This window comes from Silurus aristotelis (assembly GCF_946808225.1).
Source record: "Silurus aristotelis genome assembly, chromosome: 19".
Taxonomy (NCBI): domain Eukaryota; kingdom Metazoa; phylum Chordata; class Actinopteri; order Siluriformes; family Siluridae; genus Silurus; species Silurus aristotelis.
Genome location: NC_139592.1, coordinates 15,684,627 through 15,711,698, shown reverse-complemented (window position 1 = coordinate 15,711,698; position 27,072 = coordinate 15,684,627). Strand labels below are relative to the sequence as shown.

Here is a 27,072-nt window from a genome sequence, read left to right as displayed (position 1 = left end):
CTGCAAGTGAAAGCAAAGTGTTTAGCCAAGCATTCATTAAACAAAACTTGGTTCTCAGGGGTTGCCCAAACAGGGAAATTCCTCTTCTCTGTTTACAAAGCCCCATGTCTATACATGAATAATGTACATGTGCATACTTAAGTAAACACTGATTGTAGAAAATCTTACACGAGTCAATAAAACAGATTTATAATAAAATTAGTAATAAATTAAACTTAATGCAACTGTTGCCACAAGATGTCTGCCTGTCTTTTATTCTCATCATATTCATGAGAGAAGCCGAAAGAAAGTTTTTATATTCATGTGTTTGCACCTGGTCCACAGTACTACAATATATTTTATAGAAGAGCCTTTATTTGTCACATATACATTACAGCACAGTGAAATTCTTTTCTCCACAAATCCCAGCTGGTTTGAGACCTTAGTTCAGAGCGTTGGGTCAGGGTCAGCCATGATACAGCGCCCCTTGAGCACAGAGGGTTAAGGGCCTTGCTCAAGGGCCCAAGAGTGGCAGCTTGGTGATACCAGGGCTTGAACTCCAGACCTTTCGACCAGTAACCCAGAACCTTAACCACTTAGCTACCACCTCCCCCAAAAAGGCTTTCCTGTTACATGCATCAAAACATACAATGTATTTTATTCCAGAAATTGAGATAAGCTGGGTAAGAGATGCCGGTAGCAGCACACATTCTGTGAATGTCTTTACATGCCTTTGGATTGATGCTACTTCTTACTATATGGATATAACCCTCACCCAGGGAGGAATACTGTTCCTGCTGGGATCATTTCCAGGGAGTGGATTTTATAGCATGAGGATAAGCACACGGCAGACTTGTGCAGGTGAGGGAGATCTCTCTAAAAACATTGACTTTTGTATATACTGTGCACAAAGACTGTTTACACACACACACACACAAGAATCCAAACTGATTGTAGCCAGTGCCTCACTGAGGTGAGCATTACAAGGCTATTTATAAGCCTATCTTTATATATACCAAACATCATGATACTTAATATGAGCAGCAGATTTATTTTGGCATTGCAAATTTTAAGACAACAAATAAGTTGGTGGGGTTTTGGAAACCATTTGTAAATATTGTATGTTGCAAATTTTGTATAATTGTTGTCACCCTACAAAACACTGGGTTTTATCTGGCTTCTATTTTCTACAGACAATCCAAATCTATTCACACTGATATTGTGTAGTTCCCCTTCTGCTGCCAAAAATGCTCAAGACCTTTAAAAAAGTTAGCTGTGGTACCTGGCACAAAGTCATTAGCAGCAGGTTCTTTAAGTCCTGTAATTTGCAATGTGGAGCTGCCGTGGATAGGACTTGTTCATCCTGCACAAGCCACAAGTGCCCGAGTTGATCTGCAAAAGTTTCTGCCTTAATTAACACCTTGAACTTTTTGTCATTTTCCCCCAACCATTTTTGCAATGTGGCACAGCCCATTATCCTGCATAAAGAGGCCAATGCCATTAGGGAATAAAGCATTTTGTGTTGTTTGCCCCAATAATTAGGACTGCTTAACGCTCTTACCTTTCGTTTACGGGGAATAGGGTCCTCAAACAGGAAGTGGGTGCTCTCTGTCTCCTCAATGTTGTCCTCTCCTTGTGAGTAGATCAGAAAGCTCTTGTTGACATCATTAGAAAGGGGTGGTGATGGTGTAGAGGGCACTGACTGGTCACTGGCATCCCAGCTCCAGTTCCCACTTGTGGAGCTGCTGTAGCTGGCTGAGAGACACTCCTTCCATCCTAGGTTCAAAAGTAGAGCAGAATTTATATTATGAAGTGTAAGGTTCCCTTATTAGTAAAATGCTACTTGGACCTTTTTAGAGCCATAACTGTAATTTACTGCAACATTAATAATATGAAAAGATTATTTGATATTAGACGGTAAGATGATTAAGCTAAATAAAACATTTAAGATCAAAACATTGTCATCACAACTAGTACTGCTGTCTGACAGCCACCTGAAATTCAACAGCACACTTTCCAATTTAGTTGAACAGATAACAATAACATTTATTTAGTATTTTTTTAGTGCTGCAAAAACTAATCGATGTAATCAATAATAATCGATAATGAAATTCATTTTCAACATATGCAGTTATCGATAAGTTGAGCTGCTCAAATTACGGGTTAGCATGGCGGCAAGATAACAGCCACTTGCGAAATGGCGGAGAGTACAGGGTCAACCGGCAGCAGGAAAAAATGTCCCAGATCACAGATGATAGCGAAACATCAGTACAGAACTGTAAAATCCTGATCATGTGAAAATGGTGTAGTTTAATAAAGTGCTATTGTGTAAACTGTTTGCTAACTTCGGGACAGTCGCACTGGATCTGTTCTGTCGTGACTCGCGAGTAGCAGGTTGTGCAATCAGCTCCCTCACGACGTGATGCGATTGCATTAAAACTGTGCAAACATTAAATCTAAATCAGCAAATAACAGCAGCAGTAAACAATTCCGTTTTAGTCACTGTAGTGGTTTTTAGCAATTGTTTATGCTTTTGTACACCTATGCATATTTTTTCCTTTCTTTTAATAAGGCATGTTGGCTTGCTGCGTTTCATTCCATTCTCTTTTTATAGCATTTGTCTACTACAGTGAACGGTTAACTTATCTGTTTTCAAACTGCGGCTTTACCATACGTTCAAATGCTTGTTTTTAATGTTTTTATATTTCATTTAGGCATATATTTGATTATTAGACAAAATAAAATTAATTATATATTCTACAAGCTTATTTTCTCAACCAAAAAAAAAAGGTGTTGTAGGCATTTTATCTCATGTTTCAGAACGCCATCAAGCTGAAAGTTGTTAAACGGTAGTGTACTATGAGGGAAATATTTTTGAGTATTAATTATATTACTTGTTGTTTGCTGCATTGGTTGATACATGCCCAACTTTACTGATTAGATAATTGAATTAAACATGGACACTGTTCCCAATCCTCATGCTCTGCATGCAACTACCTTTGTTGCATGCAGAGTAAACACAGTTAGAGCTGATCTTGAATACTAAACAGTACAAACATATGAGCAGCAAATTCATTTTGATTGTATTTTGCATTGCAATTTCTGCAAAAAAAAAAAGGCATTACCTAACTATTACCGCTAAAAGGCACATAAAAAGGTGTACATGTCGTGTATATACATATACTGTCCTATAGACATTGCTGTATTTTAATATATTTAATATATATTTTAATAAGGCAAAATCAAGACCAATACAGTTGAGCATCAAATATTAATTAATAATAAGTTTAGGTAGTGAAAGTCAGCCACTATCAGAACTCTTAATCAGCATTGAGTGGGACAATATCCTGCTCTGCACCCGCTCACCTTAACATTTTCCTAGAAGCAATTCACTAAATGACCGGAACTTAAAAACTGCTACATGCATATTTCACTTTATTAAATAATGTTATGTTATTTATTATTTTATTATTCTGTGTTTGTCTCATTATTAAAAATTACATTATTAAAAAACTATTATGTAGTTATTTTTGAGACATATGAATGTTTTTTTTTTCTGTTTATATGTAAGCAAACTAGGTAAAAGGCAAAAACACACAAGATTTAAACAGTAAATGACCAAAAGAAAGTTCTGTGGATAGAGGAGTCAAAATTTGAGTCCACGTTGACAGGATAGAAAATATTAGCAGACTGCCCCAAACCCACAGTCAAACATGATGGTGGAAGTCTAATGGCTTAGGGTTGCTTTGGAGCAGGGAAGGTTAGAAACTTCAGGTGAAAGGAATACTGAACCAACATGGGTACCATTCCATACAGTCTGGACTGCAGGTAACTGGAACCAGTTCTACCATGCAACAAGACAATGACCCAAAGCTCTGTAAGTGTTAAAGAGCTGCATTTTCTATTAGAAATGGCCTGCATTGTCCACTAACTATATACTACTGAACTGTTCTTGGATGAAATGGATAGCAAGGTCAGAAAGAAATACCCGACTAGCGAGAAACACCTTTGTCAGGTTTAATACAAGGCAGGGCAAAGTATTTCTTCTGAATGTCTGGAGAAATTAACTGTCTGGATGTGAGGAGTGTGTAAAGCTGGTATTAATGCTAAACGAGGATTTTTCAATGAAAATTAAATACAACTGTTTATTATGTTCTGTATTGAATCTGTAAATTTATACATATGTTTGATCAAAGCAAAAGTTGCATATAAACAAAAGGAACACCTATGTGTCTCTCAAACAATAAAAGACAAGGTGTTCCCAAACTTTTGAAAGACACAGTATTTGTGTTATTCCATTTTATGCCTGATGTGTAAACATGTTATTACATAATGTAAACACTGTTTGCAAAATGTTGACTATTGTTTGGAGTCCAACAAAAGATATCTGTTTGGTGATGAAGGCAAACATTTTTCTGTTGTATCTATATCTAGAAACAAACAAACGAAAAAAAAAAACCCCACCATAATCACCTTCAACATTCAGTGATGAAATTAAGCTTGTTATGCAATGGCTTAGTACTTACCTGAGGCAGCAGGTGAGGGGTTGAGCACCAGAGGATTTGTGGACAGTGTGGTCAAGACTGTGGCTGCCATTACCTCCTTATCAGCATGGCAGGGCTTCCTATAGATAAGAGCAAAATGTTATTATAACAAAATGTCAATCACAGAGTGGTTTGGTATGGCTTGGCATAGCAGCTTTAGTATTTGCAATTTCAATATTTTTTATAGGCTCTCAGCACTCACTTCCGAGTCGGCGGCCATCTTGCCTTTTTTCCCGCGACACCCGGTATTTATGGCTAACAATGACATTAACTCGGGCCAGATTATCTGACCTGTTTGCATTTCCCTGAGAGCACTCCTGCCACCCTGCCTGTTCCTGTTCCTCATCCTGATCCCTGCTCTGCCCTGACTTGTTATGGATTTTGAACTTTGGTTTGTGTTTTTTGCTCTGCCTATGTTGCTCTGTTTGGCAGTTTTTGGATTTTTGGACTGTTTGTTAATTTCTGAATTGGTTTTCCTGGCAATGCTCTTGGTTGCCTGCTCTCAGATTAAGGACTGTTTTCTGGACTGTGTTTTTGCTCACTTTCTCCATTAAAGACTGCTTTTTCTGCTTTTGTACCCCTGTTGCATGCTGTATTTGGGTCCTTCCACTTAACGCCTCTGACCGAATAATCTGGTCCTGTTATAGTGATTCCTGACCAAATAATCATGCCATAAACATGGACCCAGCGGATGCACCAAAGCATTGGAGTTGCCCCTCCTCCAGCTGGCAAATCAAGGACACACCAGAGGTCCAGAGAACACCAGAGAACAGAGTATATTTGGGTACATCTTCTGGTTGTAGATAACCTCTTAAGACGGCTGTCCCTCTGGCCCCTGAGCCCGGACCTGCCGAGATCATCAATCTGCCTGTCTGCCCTGCCATGAACGCTCCCTGGACCTGCTGCATGACAGAGAATGTTTCCAAGTCTGCCTGTCATGCTGTCGCTCTGCCCCCGAGCCCCAACAAGTTGTTCCTTAAACCTCCTCCGAGGGCGCCGCTCCACTCCGGAGTCCTGCCAAAGGCGCCGCTCTGAGCCTAATCCTTGTTGACTATGTCTCTCCACCCCCGGGTTTAAACAAGGTGTTCACTTGGACCCTGGGTTTCACACTGGACTCCGATGAGGGCTTTGCCCCACCTCAGACCTCCGCAAGTGGGTCTCCAGCTCATCATATCGACCAGAAAGCCTCTGTGTTATGGCAGCCACCTGGAGGCTCGCTCCATGCTTCGTCTGGCCTTTCCCTAGCTCCAAGGTGTTTGACTGAATTTGATAACTTATGCTGCTGTCTAAAATGCTTTTTGCAGCTGATACCATCTTCTGAAGCTTAGATTAACTGATACTGACCATGGGCTATCCTCAAAAAGGACAAAAAGTCTGAATAAAGACTATAAAGTCAGTGGCCAAATTTACAATGCAACATAAACCACTGTGTCAAAAGGCATTAGAACTGTACTAAATTGTGCCAATAATTTTATTGCAGACTTAAATAGGTTTAACAGAGAGTGGGGCCTGCTGGGGGGAAAAAGAAAGAACTTCTTAATTATTTTATTAAAACTACCATCTGTCGTAGGCAACAGAGAGCTATAAAAATTGCAAACTGTGAGAGATCACTGAAGTGGCATGCTTGTTATAACAAAAACAATGCAGTTTCTGTGGCATGCCCCAGGACTAGTTTGTTTCTATGGGAAAAGAATTTATGTAATTCATTTTTATTCAAGATTTCCTCCTTCTACCTGCAAACTTGCTCCTCCTCTGCATTACACATAACACAGCCAGTCTATCTTTCATGCTACTTTCCCTTGAGCATACTTTAGCACAGAGACAACTGAATGTGTGTAATGGAAAATTCCACCACAATGAGCATGCAGCCAGAGTCTCTGGTGTATATTCACACAGCACAGCAAGCTTATCGGGTTTATTTGCCCAGTGTGTGTTTATCCATGTTAGTAAATCAATAGCAGGGTTTCTGTGATTATGCTTCATGAATAACGAAGACTAGGGGTCAGATGAATGTGTGTCTGTTGTACTACAGGTTTTATAGTGCCCTATCGTTTTAGTTTACTTGATCAGGGCTATCAAGAATATTTAGTAAAAACAGTTTTATTTTGGGGGAAAAAACAAACAAACAAATAAAAAACCCTAATCATTCATTAATGACAAAACATGTACATACACACTGTACAAAGCATTGATCTGTACAAACTTTGGAAAAATTCAGAACAAAAGAGCTTCTTCAGGTGATTTTCAGTATTTTAGTGTGAGCTCCCTTTGCACTTCTTAAACTCTTTTGCAGAGACCGTCCTGAACTCTTCTGATATACTAGGTTTCTAGTAAATTACTAGACAATATTCAGGACTTTGAAGGCTAGTTCAAGACTGTCAATGTTTTATCAGCTTTATTTCTCTTCCAAATATGATTTTACTGTACTTGAGATCATTATAATGCTAAAATATAAAACCAGACGCTATCAGGTGCTTTTCATAAGGAATGGCATGATGAATTACTGGTGGAAAATATTTAGCCTCTAACAACCTGTGTGTGGGTGAGTGGATGACTGAAGTTTGTGGGTGAGTTTGAGTGTGTGAATTAGTGAACGGCCTACAAGCCAGATTTATGAGGTACTTCACAACAACAAAGAGAAGAAAGAAAAATTAACACCCATATAAAAATATGCAGTAATATAAAAGGAACAGAATTGAAATTAATTAACCAGAATTGAGATGACGCATTCATACACAAACACACATCAAGACTTCCTGTGTCCACTCAGACAATTCATCCAGATCAGCAGTAATCTAATAAAAGAACACTGAGCTATGTCTGTGTTACATAATCAGAAATCCCCCAACCACTACCTCATGACTCCCCCCACCCCTTCTTCTCATCTCTGCACTTATCTCTGAAGCTTTCTTCTCTGCCTTGCTGTTTAAGACTGTATTTAAAAGAAAAACTGGATATGAGGAAAAGAAGAGAAATGTGTTGCACACAACTCTCACAAAACAACTGCACAGTGGCAACAGCACACACACACACACACACACACACACACACACACACACACACACACACACACACACACACACAGTTTCTTTAAGAGTTGTAGCAGAAGTTTCAACTCCTCCCTGTGCTCAACTGCTTGGCTACATAACCAGAGCAAACTGGTTTAAGGCTGTTGTGCAAGCCAAGCCCAAACTGTACTTTTCCCCCTTAAATTGGGTCAAGCTGGAGAGGGGGCAAGCAGCTCAAATAAAATACGAAGAAATAACCTCTATTTCAATTAAGGAAAACAGACAAAGTACAAGAAGAAGACAAATGAAAAAATAAAAAGGGAACAAACAGTACTCCATGTCTAGCTTTCATTAGAGTGATGAAAAACTCCTGGGAGAAAGAGGGAGGTAACTGAGGAGTTTTCTGGTTCCTGGACTTCAGCACCATGCCAGTGAGATTTTTTTTCTCGATCCTTCTTCTCAAGTGCTTTCAACAAAAACCCAACGTTTCCTGTAAACAGAGAATTTGGAAATCATGCAGGTGGGGCAAGTCCACATGCCCCACCTGTATGCTTTCCAAATTCTCTGTTGGACAGACTCCAGGTTGAGTGCCTACTATGCAGCTCTGGAGCACCACAGGGAATGAGCCTTCCTTTTCACTGTGTACACTGCAGACTTTCAGTACAGGTCAGAACACTGCCAACCTCAGAAACTGTCTGGTGGCAGTGTAATAAGGATGGACAGGGAATGTACTAAATAAATGGGATATTCTATCACAAGGCCCTGACCGTAGGCAGAGATTTGACACTCCTGTCTCAGACAAAACATTCATTAAAACTTTGGATTAAAATGAATGTTGTATTGTCTAAATAATTCCAAAAATGTTTTATAAGTCAATTCAAGTCAAGTTTATTTGTATAGCGCTTTTCACAACAGACATTGTCTCAAAGCAGCTTTACACAAATCAACAGTTAAGGTGAATGGTGTGAATTTGTCCCTGATGAGCAAGCCGCTGGCGACTGTGGCAAGGAAAAACTCCCTTAGATGTTATGAGGAAGAAACCTTGAGAGGAACCGGACTCAAAAGGGGAACCCATCCTCATTTGGGTGACATCAAGAGTTTGATCATAAATCTTTCAACAATACAGAACACTGGAGAGTGAGAACTAACATGATTACTGGAGTATAAGATTATAAGTGATGTTCTATAAATAAGGTGCAAAAAAGTGTATGCTTTCTTGGCTAGAGGTATAATTACAATTATATACTGTATACCTACATACAGAATAATAAGTCATAAAATTAAACTTTCTGCCCAATATTGTGTAGCCAACAAAACAGTGTGGGATTGCCACTGCCAATACAGAACACAGATGCCACAAAGAGCTGTTCTTAGCCGGCAACAATATTTTCTTTGGTAGAAAAAGTAAAAGTAACATCTACATGAATGCCAGGATGCAACAGAACAGAGCTTGTCTCCTTCCCATAGTGGCGAACTGGTGTCATCTCTTCCTCAAATATGGCAGACACGTACCCAGCTATTCACATGAGATGCAGCAGGCTGCAATACACTGTGTGTATTGACACATTCTGCAATAAGTGCCACAGTATTTCTTCTGTGGAATTGGACCTGACAGGCTATCCTTAGTTGCCCACACACATCAATTAACACTGGGTAAAGAGTTCTAGAATATAAAATTATAAGGTGAATATAAGTTTTCACTGGTTATTTTTTTTTATCTTATTTTATTTACCCAACAGTTGCAGGTGGGTGATTACATAACATTTTTGCCATTTGACAGAAACTCTGATCCAGTACAACCTAGTATATTTATGTCATTTATACAACTGAGAAGTTGAGGACTAAGGGGAGTGTCAATGTGTAGCAGCTTATTAGTGCTGGGATTTAAACTCACACCCATCTACTTGTAAGCCAAGATACAACTTTGCCTTAAATGCAGAATTAGCCCCCACCCAAGCGGCACATGTGCGAGTATGTGCTCCGTATCTGTGTTTCTGCATGGCCTGACCCTGACAGCACACATGAGCCAATAGCATTTTAAGTAAACAGAACAGGCTGTGGCTGATAACAAAATGCAGAGACCGAGTATGTTTGTGTGCAAGCACACAAATTAAAACTATAAACTATAGAAACTATGATATTGTATGGAACAACCAAATAAAAGAAAACTCATCCATAATTTTGCTTTATGAAGTAGGGATGTGCCTTCTGCCTCATTCAGAGAGGTCAATATCCATATAAGTTTAAAGATATTTAACCACAAATTTTAAATAAACTTCATACATAAACTTCACTGTAGATTATATTTATGATATTTACATAACTAACAAAAACACAAACATATATGTGCATTGGTTTTGATATCTGGTGAAGGGTAATCAAGTCAAAAAACAGGTTGACTGCTCAGATTATCATCTTCTTCTTCTTTTCTCCTTCTTTCGGCTGCTCGCATTAGGTTTACTATGGTCAAAAATAGTTGACCATAGTAAACCTTAACACAACCATAAGAGTTTGGTGGATAGAAAACAAAAGATTGAGTCAGCTGCTTTCTGGAGGAATAAGTGAGAAAATAAATTTAATAAGTATCACCATTAGTTTGCTCTTTATTGTTTTTTCAATAATCCTCATACTGTCATACTGTAAAACTGCACCAATGCCCACGCCAGCACTACAGAAATGATCACATCCTGCATAGATTAAACTTTTATAGAGGGTGGCAAGCTATGTTAAAACTGGCAGTATAAGTGCCACTTAGTGCCTTTATAACCTACATTTTTTTTTATAAAGGTTTGTTACAGCACCAGATTATATTAATCTTAATAAAGATATTTGCATGCATATTTAAATAAACAAGTGAATACAAACCAATGCTTCATGTGAGGACAGCGTCTAATATACAACAGAAATTGTTGCAGAGTGCTGTGAATTGGACTTCATATTCACAGCAGCTGACTAGTGTCAATAGTTTCGGATTTAATAAACAACATTTAAAAAATGTATTTCTACATAAATGAGTTTTTTTTTAGATTTTACATTATCATGACAAGCTTAATTGCACACTTGTATAATTGGGCCATAAAAATGTCCTGTCTACCTACCCCCTAAGTTAGCATTCTATCTCAAATCTCTTATTTACTGCATGCACTACTATAGAACATTACTATGTATTAAACAACTGCTTTTCCTAATATAGTTACTTATAGTTAAACATCCTCATGTATCTTTGCAACTTCCTGAAAAACCTGTTTGGTGCACCAGTCTTCTAAAATTTCTAGATTACTAAATACAAATCAAGTATATCAGCCAAATACGCACTGAGGGCTTGTCTGGTCCAATCTCTGGGCCAATGTTTTTGCTACTGAAGCACAAACTGTTAAAAAAGTTAATGCTGGTTGTGATAGAAAGGTGTCAAAACACAGATTGCATTGCAGAAGAGTGATGCTCTGGACAATGTTCTGCTGGAAAACTACCTAAAGACTGTTGCAGACCATGCACACCCCTTCAAGTAATCCTCTTTCAGCAGAATAATGTACCCTGCCACAATGTCTTTTTATTCTTCTTCTTCTTTCAGCTGCTCTCATTAGGGGTCGCCACAGTGGAATTATCCGTCTCCATACCCCCCTGTCCTCTACATCTGCTTCTTCATTACTTTGCACTGTTGACCCCAGGTACCTAAACTCCTCCACCTTCACCAACTCTTCTCTCTGCAACCGCATCACTCCACTGCCTGCCCTCTCATTCACACACATGTGCTCTGTCTTACTCCTACTGACTTTCATTCCCCTTCTCTCCAGCACCTCCAGCTCTCCAGGCTCTTCTCAACCTGTTCCTTACTCTCACCACAAATCACAATATCATAGTCCATGGAGACTCCTGTCTGACCTCGTCCGTCACCACTGCAAACAGGAAGGGGTTTAGAGCCTATCCTTGATGCAATGCCCTGCCACACGGTCTGCCATGTGTAATTCAAGATGTTGAGATGGCATAAAATAATCCTGATTTCAATCCATTCAAGCATCTGTGGAGTGTGCTGGACAAACACACAGTCCATGAAAAGCCTATGTCAACAAATGGCAAACCTACACAATATACACAATATTAGAAAGGTGGTTTTATTCTTAGGGCTGGTTGATGTAAACCATGTTCCACTGCTTAGTTTTGGGCTGAATAATACCACCCTGGCATGGACTTACATGACACATTCACATGCCACTAACAATCAAATATTTAAATGTGGTCACATACAATTACTAAATTACATTCTTTGGTATTATTTGAGCAAAAAGATTAGGAAATCATTAGCCAGAAAAATAAACGTGTATGTGTGTTTATTTATCCCATATGTGTACTAATCATCAGACAGGTTTATAGAAGCGTGCATATATATGCTGTGCAGCTTCTATTTTTTTTCTCCCTTTTCTCTTTCTTTCAGCAGTACATGCTTTTCTTTTAATTCTAACGGGTCCCTCCTCCACCTTCTATTCCCTTGCCACCACTCCGCATCTTACTTGCTCAGGCCAGATACATGAGTGCAAGTGCAAACACACACACACAACCACACACACAAACACAACCACACACACACACAGGAGTAGCATGGTTATCCTTAGTGTTTATGACAGCAAAACAGTGCAGGATTGATAAATAGCTGGAGTTAAATAGTATTTAACATGGGCACTTACACCACTTTTCGTTATGTCATTCTGAGTCCCTTAAGATCACAGACCAAAACAACACAACCTGTGCACTCCTCTTTACAGAAACTGCATGAACTTCTAAACTTCTGCCTAAACTTTCAACGTTGTTTAAACTGTTACAGCTGTTTGACATGAGTCGGCACTCAGGAGCCACCAAACTGAGACTGTGTCTGTCCCCCGAGCGAAGCCAAAATGTAGTAATTCTTAAAAGGTCTGTTCAAGTAACCTGATTACCGTAATTTCCGGACTATTAAGCCGTACCCACTGAATTTGACAAAGATTTTTATTTTGAACATAAATAAGCGGCACCTGTCTATAAGCCTGTCTATATAATGCCTACACTGAAACTAATGAACTTTACACAGGCTTTAACGAAAGACAGAGTCTGTTACACGGTGTAACGGGTGAAATATGTTGTGGCTCATTTAAGAGCAGAGAGGTATTTTGGGAATAGCCTGCCGCCGCATTTTTACGGTATTACTGCATGTGTGCAAGACCGAGGAATATGTCCTTATTATGATCATTAATTAAGATGATCATTTCCAAGTTTCTTTGACTAACCCGTTACCTGTTTGTGCTTATATGATTTCTGTTGCAACTGGAGTTAGTGAGCTATCCCATGACCCAGACTCAGCGTGTTACAACGGCTTGTATCTAAACAGTAGCCTACCAAGAAAGTCATTGTTCTCTGTCTTCCACCTTCCTTTTACAACTATTTCTCTCGGGAGTTTTTCTTTTGGCATCGTCGTGCGTTTAAAAATCACCACCGGTGGAAGTTTTTTCTCCCGATGCCGTGCAGCTCAGAACAATCATTTCCGTTCGGAAATTTTATTGGTCTAATGTTATGTCGCTCAGTTTTATTGGCTTGAAGTTTGTGAAACCGGGAAAAACCCAGGAAAATCCATAAATTAGCCGCTTCGTTGTTTAAGCCGCATGGTTCAAAGCGTGGGAAAAAAGTAGCGGCTTGTAGTCCGAAAAATACGGTAACATTAAATTAAATAGGACTGAACGCACAGCCAGCACCTCTGATCTAAAGATAGGATTGTTGAATATTAGATCTCTCACGTAAAATTATTACCGACCAGGAGTTTAAAATAATGTGTTTGACAGAAATGTGGATTAAACTGAATGAATATGTAGCATTAAATGAAGCGAGTCCTCCTGGGTATAGTTATTATATTGTAATTATATTTGGCCCGCAAGATCATTTTAAATGTGTATTAGTGCTGGCCCGCCAGTATATAGCGCATACACCGCTAATACTACAAATCCCAGAATGCTCCGCTAATACTACAAATCCCAGAATGCTTTGTTAGTGCGTTGGCACGTCAGTCAAGACCGCTGAAAAACTCTGCGTACTCCGCACTGAATTTACCCGGCGATTTACTGACTTTGAAGCCCAGAAATGCAGATTTGAACTGCTCAGTAATCCGTCTGTGGTTGACGTGGAAAGCACGCCAACCAACCTCCAATTGGAGCTAATTGAACTCCAGTGTAGAGACAGGCTCAAGTCAAAGTACGACTCTGTGTGTGCTGCACAGTTTCCATGTTTCTCCCCGACACACTGCTCCAACTCCGTGTCCAAGCTGCTCAAATCCTCTCTGTGTTCAGCAGCACATATCTGTGTGTGTAACTGTTCTCTTTAATGAAGATGAACAAAACACCACTCAGGAGTCTCACTGATGAACACCTTCACTCAATCCTGAGGATTTCCTCAGCTCAGAGCCTAAACCCAGACATGATGCATTTGTATCTAAGAAGAGATGCAGGTATCGGTCTTCAACCAATGAATGAATGTTGTCTTTATGCACTTTTCTTACTCCAAGGCATGGACTGTTAATGGTTGAAAGACTGCTTTTTTTAATTGAAGGAAATTATTATTTTCGGTTTTGTTGTTGGCCTGTGAAAAATTATTTACATTATAAACGAATTTGAAAGTCTATAGATAGAGCGAGGCAGACATAATAAGAAACGAATACCACTGATGTGTGTTTTATTTCAAATTTAATTTCTCATGTGTTTATAATATTAAACTTTGGTTGTTCCAGATTTAATGTTTATGCAAAACTAAAGTTTGTTTTCATATGAAAAGGTTCAACATTACACATCTAGAGAGAAGGGAAAACATGCACAATTGCAGTCACATTTTCAATAAATATTGAGTTTAGCCCACGACTTCGTCCCAGTTTTTAAATTTTGGCCCACTGTGAATTTGAGTTTGACACCCCTGCTCTAGATGATGTAGCGCCCCTTAAGACCAAAATGATCAGGGAGAAAAAATTAGCACAGTGGTATAATGATCATACGCACACCTTAAAACAGACCACTCGAAAATTAGAACGTAAATGGCGTCAAACAAAATTAACAGTATTTCAAAAAGCATGGAAGAATAGCCTCCTAAATTATAGAAAATCTGTTAGTGCTGCTAGATCAGCATATTTCTCCACCCTCATAGAAAATAACAAGCATAATCCTAGATTTGTATTCAGCACGGTAGCAAATTTACAAGGAAATAAAAGCACTGCACTAACATGCACATCATCAATAGGTAGTAATTATTTCATTAACTTTTTTAATAATAACTTAAAAACATCAGGCAAGAAATCAAGACAATTAATTTAATTCAATTTTCAATAAATTTTTATTTGTATAGCGCTTTTAACAATGAACATTGTCTCAAAGCAGCTTTACAGAGATAATTTGGTAATTAAAAGTGAATATGTTCTTTATAAGTAAGTTCGTCCCTGATGAGCAAGCCGGTGGCGAAAAACTCCCCGAGATGGCAATAGGAAGAAACCTTGAGAGGAACCAGACTCAAGAGGGAACCCATCCTCATCTGGGTTGCACCGAATGTCCATTTGTAGCAGATATACGATGTTGCAGGGTACAGTGATGATGAGAAGCGAAAAGTAGTCCTGAGTCAGTGTAGGAGACTCAGGCTCAGGTCTTATTTGACTGATTAATATAAATCCAAATTATTTTAAAAGTAACCCTGTAGACAGCAGTGTAATTATAACAGACAATCAATTACAAAGCTTCACTCCTATTAATGAGAATGACTTAATTTCATTAATTTCCTTATCAAAATCATCAACCTGCATTCTCGATCCCTCGCCTACAAGTTTCCTCAAACAGATAATTCCAGAGGTAATTGAACCTGTTTTAAAAATAATAAACTTTTCCATTAGCACTGGATATGTACCTAAAGCCTTCAAACTGGCAGTTATCAACCCCCTAATTAAGAAACCTGACCTTGATCCATGTCAGCTGTCCAACTTTCTTCTTCTTCTTCTTCTTCTTCTTTCGGCTGCTCCCATTAGGGGTCGCCACAGCAGATCATCCGTCTCCATACAACCCTGTCCTCTACATCTGCCTCTTTCACACCAATGAAAGATGTCTTCCCTCACCGCATCCATGAACCTCCTCCTTGGCCTTCCTCTTTTTCTCCTACCTGGTGGCTCCATCCTCAGCATTCTTCTACCAATATAATTCATGTCCCTCCTTTGCACATGTCCAAACCATCTTAATCTCGCCTCCCTCACATTGTCACCAAAACATCCTACATGCACTGTCCCTCTAATAAACTCATTTCTAATCTTGTCCATCCTCGTCACTCCCAACGAAAACCTTAACATCTTCAGCTCTGCTACCTCCAGCTCCATCTCCTGTCTTTTACTCAATGCCACTGTCTCTAATCCATACATCACAGGTCTCACCACAGTCCAATAAACTTTCCCTTTCATTCTTGCAGATACCCTACTATCACAAATCACTCCTGTCACTCTTCTCCACCCACTCAACCCTGCCTGCACTCTTTTCTTTACTTCTCTAACACACTCTCCATTACTTTGCACTGTTGACCCCAGGTACCTGAACTCCTCCAGCTTTTCCAGCTCTTCTCCCTGCAACCGCATCACTCCACTGCCCTCCCTCTCATTCACACACATGTACTCTGTCTTACTTCTACTGACTTTCATTCCCCTTCTCTCCAACGCATATCTCCACCTCTCCAGGCTCTTCTCAACCTGCTCCCTACTCTCACCACAAATCACAATATCATCCGCAAACATCATAGTCCAGGGAGACTCCTGTCTGACCTCGTCCGTCAACCTGTCCATCACCACTGCAAACAGGAAAGGGCTCAGGGCCGATCCTTGATGCAGTCCAACCTTCACCCTGAACCAGTCTGTCGCACCTACTGCACACTTCACTGCCGTCACACTGTCCTCATACATGTCCTGCACCACCCTCACATACTTCTCTGACACACCTGACTTCCTCATACAATACCACAACTCCTCTCTTGGCACTCTGTCGTACGCTTTCTCTAAATCCACAAATACACAATGCAATTTCTTCTGTCCTTCTCTATACTTCTCCATCAACATCCTCAGCGCAAATAAGGCATCTGTGGTGCTTTTCCTCTGCATGAAACCATACTGTTGCTCACAGATGGTCACCTCTTCTCTCAGCCTGGCTTCCACTACTCTTTCCCATAACTTCATGGTGTGACTGATCAACTTAATTCCCCTGTAGTTACTGCAAGACTGCATATCTCCTTTATGCTTAAAGATCGGTACCTGCACTTACTCATTCCACCACCATGTCTCCTTGTCTTGCTTTCTATTTCCAGATGTCACACCAAGTACTTTTCTAGCTGCCTCTCTCATCACTCCTGCAGTAGTTGCCCAATCATCCAACACCTCTTCAACACCACCGAGCCTCTGTCTGACCTCTTCCCTGAACCTCACACTACACTCTTTCTCCTTAAGTTTCCACCATCTTATTCTTCTTTCAGTCCTCACTCTCCTCCTCTTCTTCTTCGCCTCCAAAACCATCCTACAGACCACCATCCGATGCTGTCTAGCTACACTGTCCCCTGCCAACACCTTACAGTCTCCAATCTCCTTCAGGTTGCATCTCCTGCATAGCACATAATCCACCTGTGTGCACCTTCCTCCACTCTTATACGTCACCCTATGATCCTCCTTCTTCTTAAAATAAGTGTTCACCACTGCTATTTCCATCCTTTTAGCAAAATCTACCACCATTTGACCTTCCACATTCCTCTCCTTAAAACCATACCTACCCATCACCTCCTCATCACCTCTGTTCCCGTCACCTACATGCCCATTAAAGTCTGCATGTCAGCTGTCCAACTACTATCAAACCTCCCCTTTATATCCAAAATTTTAAAAAACGTTGTAGCACAGCAGTTATGCTCACATCTACTTATGAATAAAAATTTTTAAATGCATCAGTCACGATTTAGGCCTCATCATAGCACAGAGACAGCACTAGTTAAGGTGGTAAATGTCCTGCTATTAGCCTCTGATCAGGGTTTTGTCTCTTTACTTGTTTTGCTCAACCTTAGTGCAGCTTTTGACACCATTGATTACACTATACTGCGTGCTCGACTTGAGAACGTTGTTGTAATAAAGGGAACAGCTCTCTCTTGGCTCAGGTCTTATTTGACTAAGCTCTATCAGTTTGTTGATGTAAATGGTGAGTTCTCCACCCTCTCTGAGGTAAAGTTTGGTGTTCCGCAAGGATCTGTCTTAGGCCCACTGCTTTTCTCTTTATATATGCTGCCTCTGGGGGAAATTATTCATAAACATGGTATTCGCTTCCATTGCTATGCTGATGATATGCAGCTGTATATTTCAGCAAAGCCAGATGAGAGAGATCAGCTTACAATGTTAAGGAGTGTGTAAAGGACATTAGACAGTGGATGCTTAATAACTTTCTTCTGCTCAACTCAGATAAGACGGAAGTACTTTTAATAGGACCACATGCAGCTAGAAGCAATCTTTCTGATTACATAGCATCTCTGGATGGTGTTTATATCTTAGTGTGTACAGCAGTCAAAAACCTTGGTGTGATTTTTTACCCTAGTCTTTCCTTTGAGGCTCACGTGAATAATATTACCAGGATCACCTTCTTTCATCTCAGAAATATTGCTTGAAATATGATGATGTTACAGGATGCAGAAAAACTAGTTCATGCTTTTGTTACATCTAGATTAGACTACTGTAACGCTTTACTGTCTGGGTGTGCGAGTAAGTGCAGAAATAAGCTTCAGTTAGTTCAGAATGCAGCAGCAAGGGTCCTCACTAGATCTAGAAAATATGACCACATCACCCCTGTTTTAATCAGTCTACACTGGCTCCCAATCAAATCTCGCATTGATTATAAAATACTACCACTGACGTATAAAGCACTTAACGGTCTCGCACCACAGTGTCTGAGTGAACTTCTGTACCAATATGATCCTCCACTCCAAAGGTGCAGGCTATTTTGTTGGTACCGCAAATAATGAAAACTACAGCAGGGGGCAGATCTTTCTCTTCTAAAGCCCCACAGTTATGGAACAGCCTTGTAATCAGTGTTCCGGACTCAGCCACAGTCTCAGTGTTCAAGTCAAGGTATTTATTTAGTCAAGTCTTTTATCAGTAGATTTTTTTTCTTAGGTAAAGGTAGCTAAAAGGTTTTCCCTCATAGCTATGCTGCCATAGCGAGTCTTGCCGGAGTCCAAACTGCACAGTGACATTAACTTTCATACAACAATAAAGACACATAATAATCCAAATCCTTCTCCTCCTGTCACCCCTCTTCTCTCTCTCTCCCTCTCGGTTGCGTTAAACATGCTCCTGAGGCTCCAGTGACCACTGTTCCTGCCCCTCTCCCCTCTGTGGATCTTCCCACTTCGTCCAGGCCTCCCTTTGGATAGTGTTCTCTTCAACTGGAGGCCACTCTGTGCAGCTTGGGACGGTTTCTCATCAACACCTTGGGTGGTTCCATGAAATTCTGGATGGATTGGACTGTAGCTAATGTCAAGAATCTGCTACATCGAATCAGGACTTCTTTGTGCTTCTGATCATCATCACTGTACCCCGCAACATTGTATATCTGCTATAAATGGACATTCGGTGCAACCCAGATGAGGATGGGTTCCCTCTTGAGTCTGGTTCCTCTCAAGGTTTCTTCCTTATGCCATCTCGGGGAGTTTTTCCTTGCCACAGCTGCCACCGGCTTGCTCATCAGGGACAAACTTCCTTATAAAGAACATATTCATTTTTAATCACCACATTTTTTGTGTAAAGCTGCTTTGAGACAATGTTTATTGTTAAAAGCACTATACAAATAAAAATGAATTGAATTTTACAAATATGATAATTAAAATACATAAGATTAAAGATTGAAAATGTGGTGAATTCTGGAGAAGTTTTTTTAAAGTTACAAACACAGTAAATGCCTGCATTCAGGTTCTGCCTGCTCACAACACTCAACACTCACAAACTTTCTTGTATCGTAAACTGCTTACAAAACACAGTTATGCAGTCACTAGTATTGTGACAACTATACCAACCCTTACCCGCGAGACACCTTTCCCACTACTCGCTTCAAAGAAAAGCTGACAAAAGAAAAAAAAAAAAAAAAAAGAGTGTGACAGGTCAATCACAACATTCCTATTCAAATTATTGTACCCCTTTTCAGATATCAAGTTGCCCTCATATAAGTACATGTTGCATAAAGCCAAAACTCATTTAATAAACATTTTGAGCTAGCTTAGTGATGCTAGCTAGGGATGTCTGTTTATTCCCAGGGAGATGACAAAGAAGTTCAACCAGAAGTACACACTATCTACCAGGGACAGCTTGTCTAATGTCTTAACAACTGCATAGTACATGGTGGTAAAGGCAAACCTAATAAAGATCAATTGTGTAGGTAAAGTTGCCCTGACCAGCAATAGCTGGACAAGCCTCTGCCAAGGTCATTATCAGAACTAGAATCAGAAATAGCTTTATTACCAAGTATGCTTAGACACACAAGGAATTTGACTTGGCGTCAGGAGCTTCCAGCGCAGGAGAAGTACAGACATAGTGTAACAGAATAGTAAACCAGACAGTTAAATAATGCAAAGTGAAAAAAACACTATATTCATTATGGGAAAACCTGACAAAAAGTTCTAATAAAATTCTATACAAAGCACAGACGATGATGAAAAATTAAGCAACACTTTAGAAAAGTCTAATATTCAGATTTTTTTTTAAAAAAATGTTTAAGCATTGGTGCCAACCCTATAGACCCCTATATTTGCAGATGAGCTGCTTAAATGAATCTTTTGGTTTTTTTGGGGGGTTGCAGTTAACAAGCGATTAAAAATTATTTAATTTAACAGCTTTGCACACATTCATCTCAATCGAGTCCTTAGTTTTAAAATTTTATACAGCTTGCCATACATTGCATATAGTTCTGTGCTAAAATTATAGACAGGCCTGAAAAAGTGCTGTTAAGGAAGAATAATCTCAAAAATAGAAATGTTAATAAATTATTTGTATCAATTAGAAAATGAAAAGTGGAAATTAGAAAATTAAGAGAAACGAAATCAGATCAATATTTTGTGACCACCATTTTTTTTATACTGCAAAACAGCATCAATTCTTCTTATTACATTTGCACACAGCTTTTGAAGGAACTCAGCAAGTAGACTGTTTTAACAATATTGGAGAACTAACCACAAATCTTTTGTGGATGAAGGCTGCCTCAAATCCTTCATTCTCTTCATGCTTTCCCAGACAGACATGATGTTGAAATCAGGGCTCTGTGGGGGCCAAACTAATATCTCCAAGACTCCTTGTTTTTCTTTACGATGAAGATAGTTCTGTGACATTGACTATGTTTGGGGTTAATGTCCTGCTGCAGAATAAATTTGGGGCCAATCAGATGCCTCCCTGATGGACCTGCAATTCTTCAATCAAGACCACTGTACCTGGGTCCCACTGTATTCCAGCAGGTCTTTGGAAGATGTCCAGCAGGGCCAGCAGCAATGTCGAAGAGAAGTAAGCATGATGGGTCTTTTATGTGCTGTATTAAGTATGTTTGATTAACAAATGCCTCTATAGTCCTCAACATTGCATAGCTCTTTGTGTTTCTTCAAAATATCTTAACCAGCACATTCTGAAACCCCAGTCTATTTTGAAATCTTTGCCTCGGAGAGACTTGCTGACACGTCTTGTTGCTATGCTCAATCTTGCCATTGTGTATGACCTGTGACATGAAACTGTCTTTCACAACCTCACCTTAGTAGCAAAATGTGTTGCTGTTTCTCATTTAGATGTAAACCTCATACACAGCTGTTTCTGTGACAGTTAATGACTTTGTTTTACATTTAACTTACAGATAAAATTGATGATTATTTTCACCTGCTTGGTATAACTGGTTAAACATAATCCTGACTCTGATCCTACAAAATCACTGAATGTACAAAAGTATTATCACAACAAATATTGATTAGATTTTTTTTTATCTGTTAGCTAACTTTGCCACTTGTAAAACAATAAATAAATTAACAATTAAAATGTATATTTTTGAAAGTATTATTACTTTACAGCATTTCTTCACCACTGCCTAAAATGTTTACACAGTACTGTACATGTACAACTTACAACAATTATTTCACAGCTTTATGTATGAACTTTTTAAGGAAGTAAGATTTTGGACAATTTTGGAACCAGCACAATACCTCACATATCAAACAATACAATTAATATATGGGGTGTTACACATTTAATTGATTTCTTAATTCCAGACCTGCAAAACCTCAATTTGGCGTTTCACTTGATTGCTGAACTACAGAGGATGCAATGTTAGAAATTGTCTAATGTGTTTTCTAGAAGATTTATAAATTTGTTTCAAAGATGGGTAAATTCTTCTACATATAAATGCCACTTACTTAAATCTCCTTTAATTCAAAGGAAAACCAACAAAGAAAATATATTATATTATTTAAAGCAAAAAATATTCTTATTACTGCTACTTGAAGCACCGTATTTTCCGGACTATAAGCCGCTACTTTTTTCCCACGCTTTAAACCATGCGGCTTAAACAACGAAGCAGCTAATTTATGGATTTTTCTGGGGTTTTTCCCGGTTTCACAAGCTTCAAAGCCAAAAAACTGAGACCCATAACATTAGACCAATGAAATTGATCAGATGCGCTCCCACTGAATCGGGCCGCACCACATCATAAATATGGATGAGGTTCCTCTGGTGTTTGACCTGCCGCTCACTCAGACTGTCAGGAAATGCGAATCATTCGTCACGCTGAAATCAACCGGGCATGAAAAAACGCACTTCACTTGTGTTCTGAGCTGCACAGCATCGGGAGAAAAGCTTCACCGATGGTGATTTTTAAACGCACGACGATGCCAAAAGATAAACTTGTGAGAGAAATTGTTGTGAAAGGAAGGAGGAAGACAGTGAACAATGACTTCCTTGGTAGGCTACTGTTTAGATACAAGCCGTGTAACAGACACTGTCTTTCGTTAAAGCCTGTGTAAAGTTAATTAGTTTTCAATAGTTATAGACAGGTGCGGCTTATTTATGTTCAAAATAAAAATTTGGGTGCGCTTAATAGTCCGTAAATTACGGTAGTCTTGAAGGGTCTGAACTCAGACATACTGTCTCACAACAGCTGCCTCAACTTGGGGGAAGATGTGTTGTGTCTGAGGTTTGTCATGGGATCATAGTGGACCACTGTAGAGTCAACTACTTCCCAGAGAGAGACTTGGTATCCCAAATGTTGGCTCCTTCACTGCTAATCCTTACCCAAGTTATATTTATTTTTTCTAATTATTTATTGTAAGATCGTGTCTTCTTGCTTTTTTTGGTTAGATAATATTGGCGATAAGGGCCCTCTCTCCTGGCTTAAGTCTTATCTGACTGACCATTATAAGTTTGTAGCTGTAAATGGTTAGTTTTCTACATTTATGAAGGTAAAGTTTGGTGTTCCACATGGATCTGCCTTAGGCCCTTTGCCTTCATCTTCATATATGCTAGCTCTTGATAAAAAGATCTGTTACACTGAGCACGCACTTAGTTTTAAACTTTTCTGGTATCTACTTACCACAAACATACAGTTCAGCATTAGTTGAACAGCAAGCAGAACATTTTACACAGTTATATCTTACAACAAAGCCAGATGAGAGAAATCAGCTTAATAATTTTAAGGAATGTATAAAGGACATTAGACAGTAAATATTTGTTAACTACTTAATTCTGATAAAGTGAACACTTTATTAAGCCCACATGCAGCTCGAAATAAGCTTTCGGATTACATAGTATCCCTGGATGGCAGTGGTGGACAAACTACACAAACCATGTACTTTATTTAAAGTAGAGATATGCCGGGTAAAATATTACTTTCGTTAAAGTGCTCCCTTTAAACTTTCACTTGAGTAAAAGTACAAAAGAATTTGCCCTCAAATGTACTTAAGTATTTAAAGTAATATGATTTATTATGGCTATAATGTTCCTACTATCATTTTTGTCACAAGACTCTTGCTTAATCAACTTAGTTTAGTTGAAAATACTCCGAGCACAACAATCTATTAATAGAATAATATTAATTAGTCACTGACTGATATCTATTAAAAATATGAGCCCTAACCCTTCTTTTCAACTATTTAAATTTAATAAAATTATAAATCACCCAAATAAGGCTACAGGTGTTGTGTTGGGCAAGTTAGAGTCAAGAATTTCTTCAGCATTTATTCCTTTCAAAATTTTCTGCTTGCTGTTAAACTAATGCTGAACTGTATGTTTGTGCTAAGTAGATACCAGAAAAGTTTAAAAGTGAGTGCGTGCTCAACCCTGATGTTGGCTTACTGCCTGCTTGACCAATTGACCAAATGACGTAAAAATAAAAAGGAAAACAACTGATTTCACAAAGTGCACTTGAGCAAAAAGTAAACTATTTGAATTTGAAATGTATTGAAGTTAAAGTAAAAGTATCCCCAAATAGAAATACTTAAGTAAAGTACAGATACACCTAAGTACAATAACGAATTACATTTACCTTTTTTACTGTCCACCACTGGTGGATGGTCTTTTTGATGAACCATGTGCAGAAGAAAAAGACCTTAGTGTGATTGGCTCTAGTCTTTCCTTTGCAGCTCATGTAGCTAATATTACTTGGATAACCTTCTTTCATTTCATAAATACTGCCTGGATGCCCTGCCACATGCGCAGGATTTCTCCACTGTCCTTAGAAGTGGTCGTGGATTCTCATAGCGTGTGCGCGCTTTGTCTTTCTAAAGGCTAAGGACAGTTTGGCCCTTGCTGTTCTCAAGGCCATCTTGTCCACTGCTTTGAAGACGGAGCCTCTAGCCTTTAGTAGCGCATGCACCTTGAGGTTAACCACAACTTCTGGTTGGAGCGTGTGGTGATAGTCATATCATCATTGCACTTGCCGATGTAGCTGGTCACTGACGATGTGTACTTCTCCAAGAATGCCGGAGTCCGGATCTCTGTCGCTCGGCCAGGTCTCCATGAAAACAAAGGTGCAGCAGTTTCTTAGACTCAGACTATTGTAACGATTTACTGTCTGCAAGCTCCAGTTAGTCCAGAATGCAACAGCAAGAGTCAAAACCGGAACCAGGAAATATGACATTACCTATATATTAAGCAGTCTACACTGGCTCCCAAATAAATCTCACATTTATTATAAAATACTACTACTGAGTATAAAACTAAGTACTGTTATGGAACAGCTTTTCAATTAGTGTTCTGAAACAAACTCAGACACAGTTCAAGACCAGGCTGTAAATACATTTGTTTAGTCAAGACTTTTGTCAGTAGTTTTTTCTTAGGTAAAGGAGCAGATCTCAAGCGATCATGGATATAAAGTGATTTGGTAAATTGTTATTTGTATTCTGTCAACCCCCCACCCTCACGCATTCACTCGGGTTCGTTGACAGTGGTGTGGAGGGCCGTCTCTTGTCCCAGAGATCCCTCATGGCTGTGTTACCTTCTGGCTCTCTCTTTTAGTTATGCTGCCACAGTTAGTATTGCCTGAGTCCTACAATGTACAATGACTTTAATTTTTAAATAATAAAAAAAACGATACTTAATAATCCTTATTTCTCTCTTATTGTCACACCTCTCTCTCTCTCTCTCTCTCTCTCTCTCTCTCTCTCTCTCTCTCTCTCTCTCTCTCTCTCTCTCTCTCTCTCTCTCTCTCTCTCTCTCTCTCTCTCTCTCTCTCTCTCTCTCTCTCTCTCTCTCTCTCTCTCTCTCTCTCTCTCTCACTCACTCACTCACCAGTGACTTTGGATCTGCCTGATTCATCCAGACACCAACCTCTGGATGGAGTTCTCTTCAATTGGAGACTAGTTCCACATCAACAACCTAAAGTTCCATGAAATTACTAAGCAACACAAAAACTTTGAGAATGGATTTGGACTGTAATTAATATTAACAGTCTACTACAATAGCTCAGAACCGCAGGTTGCATTTAATTGCACACCATAACAATGATTAACTGTAATAAATGGACATTCGCTGCCACCCAGATGAGGATGGGTGGATACTCTTAAGGGAGTATACTATATTTTCCTTGTTATTGTAAGTTTGTCCCTAATGGCAAAGGGGATTTTGAGTTCCCTTTTCTCTCATGGTTTCTTCCTCATAACATCTCAGGGAGTTTTACCTTGCCATCTAGGACAAACCTATGCTTTGAGACAATGTCCACTGTTAAAAGTGCTATACAAAAATGAATTTAATTGAAAAGAATGTAGCTGTAAACATTCTACTCAGTAAAAGTGCAGGCAGACCCACAGACCCATTGTTTTTCTGGAATCGAGTGCTCTTCTTACTTCCCAGGTTATATGATTTTTGGCCTGCTGGAAAAAACAATACACAGTTCTCAGAGTATCCTCAGAACCCCTAGGTTGGACACTGGTCTGAAAGTAAGAAGACATGGACACCGGTCTGTTGTCCTCATTGGAGCTAGAACTGATGCACCTAGTCAAACATGAAATTAAGACCCTGCTGGTAGAGGTAGTCTAATAGCAGATGATCCCATCTACTGTTGGGTTAATTGAAGAATCTGCCTAGAGAGATGGTTGTGGTAATTGTGATGACGGGCTCCTAGATCTGATGTGCACCAAGTGATATACTCTTCACACAACTGGCAACAGGATATTGAACCTGTTAACCGCCTGTGCTGCACAACAGCTCACTTGCGCATTTTCTCGTCCCGGATTCTCCATGCTACCATCTGCCAGCCAAAGCTGCAATGCCAATAACACAGACACCTCTCCCTTGTGCCTCTATTTACCAGCAACCTGCTACACCACCCACCGCCCTGTCAAATAGAAAAAAAATTAAGTGCCTTGTTTGCACCTATCCAGCCTCTACTGTGCCTGTGCTCTGCCCATCTTTTACAACAAAGACTACAGGCCATGACATCAAAATGTCACAAAAATGAACATACACAAATGTTTAAAAAAAAAAGCATTTTAAATGTTCCAGAATATGCTGTTTTCTGGACCTTAATAAATACACAAATAAGGCTCAACAGTGGGTGATGAGAGCTAAACAAACCTTTTCTCAAACAACCTTACCAACAATGGAGAGAAACTGTCATCATGAAACATCAGGACAGAAACACTCCTACCATCATGCACTACCAGAGTAGTAAAAGAAGAAGGCAGCCAGACAGAAAAAGGATTGCATAAAAAACATTATTGCCCACAGGGCATCCAGGTTTGTGAAGAACACCTATTCACTGCCTCACCAACCCATTACTGCAAACACAGGTTACCCTCTGACACTGAGAAGTACAGTCGAACCCACTTATCTCGACCTCGGTTAATTAGCCAACCCTATTAAATAGACGTTTTTGAAGTGGAACGGCCAAATTCTCGCTTTGTCGTAGCATTTTTTAATCGTTTATTTATTTTTTTAACCCTAATATTTTGAGCACAAGAGATAGTAGCAAATTTGCTACTTAACGTCCGTTATGTCAGGAATCCCCCTGCCACGCCCCCTTTGGCGGCGG

At 39.4% G+C, this 27,072-nt stretch overlaps 3 protein-coding genes across 3 annotated transcripts in view; 1 reads left to right on the top strand and 2 right to left on the bottom strand.

Annotated features, from left to right (window-relative positions):
• gss (glutathione synthetase) overlaps window positions 1–27,072 on the bottom strand; it is a 152,043-nt gene that overhangs the window by 71,980 nt on the left and 52,991 nt on the right. The gene's annotated exons all lie outside the window — the stretch shown is intronic.
• Window positions 1–27,072, bottom strand: part of slc2a4rg (SLC2A4 regulator) — a 64,146-nt gene that overhangs the window by 19,443 nt on the left and 17,631 nt on the right. The window contains exons 3-4 of the mRNA XM_083521222.1: window positions 4,506–4,603; window positions 1,541–1,755 (exon numbers count right to left, since the gene is read on the bottom strand). Coding sequence (XP_083377348.1) covers window positions 1,541–1,755; window positions 4,506–4,603 — 313 coding nt within the window. The remainder of the gene's footprint in view (window positions 1–1,540; window positions 1,756–4,505; window positions 4,604–27,072) is intronic.
• The window catches only part of LOC310715085 (uncharacterized protein), a 401,686-nt gene continuing 388,021 nt past the window's right edge, over window positions 13,408–27,072 (top strand). Inside the window, exon 1 of the mRNA XM_083521276.1 lies at window positions 13,408–14,469. The gene's annotated coding sequence lies outside the window, so the exon portion shown is untranslated. The remainder of the gene's footprint in view (window positions 14,470–27,072) is intronic.